This window comes from Oryza glaberrima, chromosome 1 (assembly GCF_000147395.1).
Source record: "Oryza glaberrima chromosome 1, OglaRS2, whole genome shotgun sequence".
Lineage (NCBI taxonomy): Eukaryota > Viridiplantae > Streptophyta > Magnoliopsida > Poales > Poaceae > Oryza > Oryza glaberrima.
In genome coordinates, this window is record NC_068326.1 from 27,386,348 (window position 1) to 27,392,792 (window position 6,445).

General features: G+C 47.4%; 1 protein-coding gene and 1 non-coding gene across 2 annotated transcripts; both read right to left on the minus strand.

The window, feature by feature from the left end:
* Positions 1-1,490: 1,490 nt before the first annotated feature.
* Positions 1,491-1,561, minus strand: TRNAG-CCC (transfer RNA glycine (anticodon CCC)). Its single transcript has one exon. It is a non-coding gene; the product is annotated as a tRNA-Gly (tRNA).
* A 194-nt stretch (positions 1,562-1,755) lies between these two features.
* LOC127755377 (zinc finger A20 and AN1 domain-containing stress-associated protein 2) lies at positions 1,756-2,626 on the minus strand. Its single transcript, XM_052281040.1, has 2 exons — positions 2,524-2,626; positions 1,756-2,450 (listed from the first exon to the last, which is right to left on the minus strand). The coding sequence occupies exon 2, from the start codon at positions 2,387-2,389 to the stop codon at positions 1,943-1,945; it is 447 nt and encodes a 148-aa protein (XP_052137000.1). The 5' UTR covers positions 2,390-2,450; positions 2,524-2,626; the 3' UTR covers positions 1,756-1,942.
* Positions 2,627-6,445: the final 3,819 nt, after the last annotated feature.

The following is a 6,445-nucleotide window of genomic DNA, read 5'->3' on the forward strand; positions in this document are numbered from 1 at the left end:
CCTAGTATCCTTTTAATTAGAAGGACAAACTTGTTGTAACCGGATATGACGACTTAGCATAGCGAGAGGTAGCATCTGCCAGCGGCGTCCGGCCTAGGGTAGTTGTAACTCTGGTATGCTGTAAAATACTGAATTGAGGAGTAGCACCCCATAAACTGTGCCCCGGGGATGTAGGCTTCGGCTGAACCTCGTTAACAAATATCGTGCCTCGGTGTTGTCATCATGTTTAGATCTCCTATGGAGTTTCTTCCGCATTTGGTTTCTGATGGTGATTTCGGACTGATTTTCTAATAAGTGGTATCAGATCTTAGGTTTAAAATCCGAAACAATTTCCAAAGGTCAAATGGTGGGGGAGGCCAGGTAAAAGTCTTCGGGGTCACATGGGTTGATGTGACGGGGAAGATTGTTGCTTGGGTTTAGTCCCACATCAATAACTGATGGTGGGGGAGGACAACTTAAAAGGTGGTGACAGTCCTCTTTCATCAGACTAGTATTTTGGGTTGTGTAGACTCAGGATATATAGTTGTGGTTTCGGTTGGGCCTGTGGTGAAGTTGGCCTAATGTGACCTAGGTGACCTACCATAGGCCGGGCTGCACACTCTTACCAAGTTCGTGGACTGCAGCGGAGATAGAGTTTAAATGAGAAGATCTGAGTGGGCTGATGAATGCTGCCCGGCTGTACACTCTTACAAGTTCCTGGACTGCAGCGGAGATAGAGTTTAAATGAGAAGATCTGAGTGGGCTGATGAATGCTGCGGGGGCGGGGCGTGTTCAGGCGACTGGCTGGGTGGTGGTGATGCGAGGTGGCGACGGTGTTGGACGGAGACGGGGCTGAAGTTGTGTCTGGTGTGTTTGGTCTCTCCTGATGAGCAGCCTACGCGTGGGTGAAATGCGAGTGGGAGGAAGACGTCGACTGCCGCGAGATCGCTGCTGCTGGCGGCGGGGATCATCTCGCGGTACACGCGGGTGAACCTCCTCAAGACACAGGACGACTTCGACGTGCTCCTGGAGAGGATCACCGATTTTGTCTACGCCGAGAAGCACAGCAGAGCTCCCGTTGCATCCGGCTGACCGGCTCCATGTGAAATCGTGAATTAGGACGGTGACAACTGACAAGCTTGTTGTAGCTGGCCTCGATTGCCACTATGCCGGAACGATCAGGCATTTTGGAAAATCAACACTGGAATGATCCGCTACTTGCTGATTGATCTATGTCGACGTTTCGACGAACAGATGGTGTGCATTGAGCAATACATACACAAGCTATTCTGCAATTGGACGGACATTTTGGATTTCAGTGACGAAAAATTGAGTATGCAAATAAATGAAGATCGTAGTAGGCATTTTTGTAATCAAGGACGAGCATATGACATGGTAAGCAAAAGTAAATGTGAGAAGAGATAGCACTTGGCATTCGAAATGGCGGACAAAAGCAACAGGTGAGCAGGGATATCACTTGGCAAATATAATGGCTAAAAAAACTGAAAGAATGCGCATCCAGGGAATCGAACCCTGGTCAGTACCGTGGGAGGGTACTATGATACCACTACACCAGATGCGCTTGTTGCATAAGCATCCAAAGGAAGTTTTACTCATTATAACTACTAACGTCTTTAATACTGCAAAAGAAAGGGAGCAAATCTGCAAATGGTTGTGCTATAGATTCAGAATTGGCAGCTACTTCCATGAACAATAAAATTGTATCCTGCCACGGTATTGTGCTAACTGAAAGTTTTAGAAGATCGAAGTGATATGTGCGCAACACAATAAGCCACACAGAATCATCAATTTCCAATCTCTACATATATCATATCTCCATACATAGATCAGTACCGAGTACCGACTCCATCTCGCACGAGAAGCAAATCAGCAATCGACCAATCGTTTGGTTCGGGCATGGCAATGTTGGCAAGATCGAGCAGTTGTAGCTTTTCCTTTTTTTTCAGAGCTTCTCCACCTTGTCGGGTCTCACGACGGGGTTGGCGCGGGCGATGGCGTCGCGCCCGGCGCCCCTGTAATCGTAGCCGCAGTCGTGCCTGTCCGAGTAGCGATGCGCGCCGCAGAACACGCCGCCGCAGCGGCACTCGAACCCCATCAGCCCCACGCTCCTCCCGCACGCAGCGCACCTGCTCTTCGTCTTCGCCCCGTGCCGCGGCGGCGGCGGCGGCATCGCCCCCTCGTCCACGGGTACGCCCTCCGGCGCCGGCAACACCACCTGGTCGTGCTCCGCGGACTGTGCTGCGGCCGACGGCGCGGAGGCCTGGGACATCACGGTCTGGCGGTAGCACTTGGAGCAGAGGCCACGGGTGTCGGCAGAGCCGAAGAAGCCGCAGCCGTTCGCGCACGGGAGCGGCGGCCGCTCGTCCTGCCTCTCGCTTCCCTGCTCCATCGCTCGCCCGAACGCAGGCTTCCCTTCCCCGGCGTCGACGAGGAGGTTGAGAGCTGCAAGCCTGCAAGAAGCGTACAGGAATCGGACGGGGATTCGTAGGCGATGAGCTAGGGGGAGAGGATGGGGGTCTGTACCGAACGCTACTTGGTGCCCCGAGGCTTCGGGAAGATGGGATGATCCGATGGATGATGGCGTTTGTTTGAAGCAAGTTAGAATGTGACGTGTATTACGCGGGAGTGCAACCGCACCCAGTCGCCAGCCGCGCAGGTATGTCCGTATGTCCAGAAAATTTCTGGTTTTTGCGAGCAGTGTTATTCTTCTGGGACGGATGTTAAAGCAGTTCAACCAATTTTGGACTCCGGTCAAAAGCTATTTTCTGTGTGGGAAGATACCATTGTGGGCCACCAGTTTAAGAGGATGGTCTGTTTTGACATTTTTCACATGGTAAAAGTCCATTATACACGTCCTTAATCATAAAACCAGATGCCTCCAACTTTCTAAACCTGTTTGTTTTACCTCTTTGAGTAGTTTTTATACCGGTTTTATCCTAAGTAACTGTTAACGACCAAATTTGATAAATTCTATCACTATTGGCATCGAAGGTGAAGATCAGATCGAAGTGGAATCCAAGATGAAGATCGTTGCGGAAACAGAGTAAGAATCGGCTGCAGTCCAAATCGGCTAAGGTCAGGTCGGCAGAGTTCGAGTCGGACGGGGCTAGCCGATACAGCCGATTCCGATAATATGACTCGGCGTATGTCGTCGGGTTCAAGTTGATGTGCTTCAAAGATGAATGCTACGCATGGATAGAGTCCTGGGAAGGCAATTGTATCTATTAATTAGGATATTCTGTGTAATTTCCTTAGAGATATGTTTGGGCAAAAGTCTACCGTAAAGACTTATGGTATCTTAGAGTTTGTTAGAGATAATAGTCGTGTCCGTTATGGACGTATCTTGTAATTCTCGGGTATAAGTAGACCCAAGCCCTATGTAAAAAAAGGACACACATCCAATACAATCTCGGCGCATCGCCACCCTTTTTGCTTTACTTTTATTTCGACGAGTTCGTGCTCTTGGGTTGAGCTGTATCGGTTTTGATCTTCAACAAGAGGTAAAACTTGTCATGACGATTTATGTTCTCAGGATTAGTGCTTCCATCTTTATGATACACTAATCTTGTCTATATAATTTGTCGAGTTATCATATATCTCACATAATCTTCGATAATATCTCTATCTAACCTATAACTGGCTAACATCTGTTAATGGAAGGCAGCCGATTAGGTTAGACAATGATGCTAACTTAGATTATGTGATATATCTACCACTCTATGAAACTTCCAGCGGCTTGATTGTCTAGATATTGTTCTTCTTTTCATATTTAATGTTGCATCAGTTGAGTTTGATCTATTAAGTCGTGCTTAGATTTGCAATCTCTAGCCTGCTTTCTGGTTGTCGATTAGGGTAGTATCGGAGTTTCAGCCGATCTTATCTGATTTAACTACTTTCATTCCATGTACTTAATCTATATGTTAAATCTGCCCTTTATGTTAGGATCTTGTCGCATCTAGGTATATTAGGCTTCTGTTTGGTATATTCTACTTGCTTTAACATCTTAATATAGAGTGGTATCGGAGTATTAGCCGATACATGCTAGATCCATTTGATCGGCTATGATATAAATGTATCTAATCCCACTATTAATATATATTTCGATCTAAGTGATTTATACTGTCTCGGCAAGGCGACCGATCTATCCCAATCACTTGATTTAAGTATATATCGATATAAGGATTATATATCATTAATATCTACAGCCGATCGAGTAGATTTAGTTCTGATTTGCTTATTGATATTTGCCGATCGATGTACGCATGACATCGGCTTGAAATAAATGATATGTCATCGGCACCTAGCCGATCGGCTATCATTTATAGGATTAATTGCGGTTTCTTTGTTCTATTTCTTGTTGATTGCAGGATCAAATCAACTGGCACGCTCATACACCCGAAGGCGAGTTTTGGACCTGCACTGGAGTTAAGCAGATCTCCCAGGTCTCGTGTTTTCTGTCAACAGTAACACCCACATTATTAAACACCAACGGGATACCGTAGTCTAGGTTTTTTGAGAGGGCTGCTACAAAACGGGATCCTGTTTTGTAGCACCCCTCTTATTAAAACATGTTTTTCATCTAACGTGGTATTACAACCAGGAAAATAAATTAAAATAACATTTGAGACCCACATGTCAAGGGTACTTTTTCTCTTCTCCTATCGACTGCTTCAGCTTATAGGGACGATGTAGCAAGGGCCCCTCTCTTCGTCTCATCCCATCCACTGAGTAGAGGTGGGAGGAAGCGGCGAGCTTACTGGCCTCTTCCCCTCGGTGCCCACCTCCTCCTCAAGGCCCTAGAGTTTGCCGGTGACGGGTGCGGTGCTTTCTAGAAATGTAGGGAAGCTATAGGCGGAGGAGGTCCACGACCACAAGGCTGTTGTAGTGCAGGAACCAACCTAAGTAGCCGATAATGTTCTCGGACTAGAGGTGGTGACATCATTGATCCTGGGCTCACACCCACCTACCTCCCACTAGCGTCACCTTCTTTATCACGGATGGCGATGCCAAGCGAGCCTCATTAGGCTCCATCACGGGTGGACCGTCGTTAGCGTCGTGCTCCTTCCCGTCAGCGGTTCTTCCTCCTTCCATAGTGCCTCCACTTTAACTATCTCCCATCTACCAGATTTGCTCTAGCCAACGTCGGGGGTGACACATGTAGCCAAGGGCGACGAAGAGGAGGTCTCCTCAACCTGTGGCATCCTTTACCCTTCATCCTCGCGCCTCGGCATCCTTGCGCTATTACAGCACAAGGCCCTCGTCGGCAACATCTCCTCCCATGGTGAGGGAGCTAAGCGCGTGAGGATTCTACCGACGCAACAATCTGGTTGTCGCAGGCCTCCTAGACCACGACGCATTGGGGGATTGGATGGGACATTGGGGGTGGAAGACAGTAGATAGTGTCGACGAGATATATTCGCAAACGGCATTTGTAGAGTATGGGGATCGTCGGAACCAGGATGTATGTGAGATCGGATCTACGGAACACGAGACAAAGATTTATAATGGTCCAGGCTCTCAAGATGAGTAATAACTTTTACCCTGCTCCAATTTATATGTATATATGGATTGAAATATCACATGGATTACAAATGTGGAATAGGACGATTAGACTTATCTGCCGACTAAAAGTTGTTGAGAACGGTCCGATAAGATAAATTCAGCGAATAGGACGCTAGCTTCCTTTGGATTGCTTCTGGGTGTGGATTTGGCTATGATTTGTAACTCGATGTCAGGGTTTGTTATATGTAGTGTAGATCATCTTCTTCTCTATGGCTTCTAAGGAGACCTTATCTTCCCCGACTAAGATTCTGGCACCTTCTATTTCGGAAAGATAATTTCCTTCTTTCTTTGTCATATTTCCCGTATCTCCCATATTCTATCTCCCATATTCTGGTTTAAGGACATATAACATGACACGGGTTTAAGGAGACCTTATCTTTCCCGACTAAGATTCTGGCACCTTCTATTTCGGAAAGATAATTCCTTCTTTCTTTGTCATATTTCCTTAACTAAAGGATACTTTCTCTTATAATATCAGGTATATAGTATTATCGTATGCCACGAACATGTGTATAGGAGGTATGCCTTATCCTTGACACTGATAGATGGGACAACTCATCAGGGGAGGAAGACGATAGACGGGATGGCACATCGGTTGAGGAAGACGGCTGACAGGATAGCATATCGGGGGAAGGAACATGATGGATGGAACTGAGAGCTCGAGCTCGTCACCTCCCTTGTCACCGCCCCTTTCCCTTGCCTCCCTCCTCTCATCCTCTGCCGTGAACCGCCTTCCTCACTAGCTGCCAGCTCGTTGACCCTGCTTCAACTCCAGATGGGAAGGCGAGAAGGTGTAGAGTAAATCAGTGGTGGTGGTGGCGGCGGTTGTGATCGAGTGCTTGTGGAGGATGGGAGGGGGTGGCAACGGTTACATCGTCGTCGT

Excerpts from the sequence above, each read along its gene's own strand:
- LOC127755377 (XM_052281040.1), bottom strand. The coding sequence starts at position 2,389 with ATGGAGCAGGGAAGCGAGAGGCAGGACGAGCGGCCGCCGCTCCCGTGC.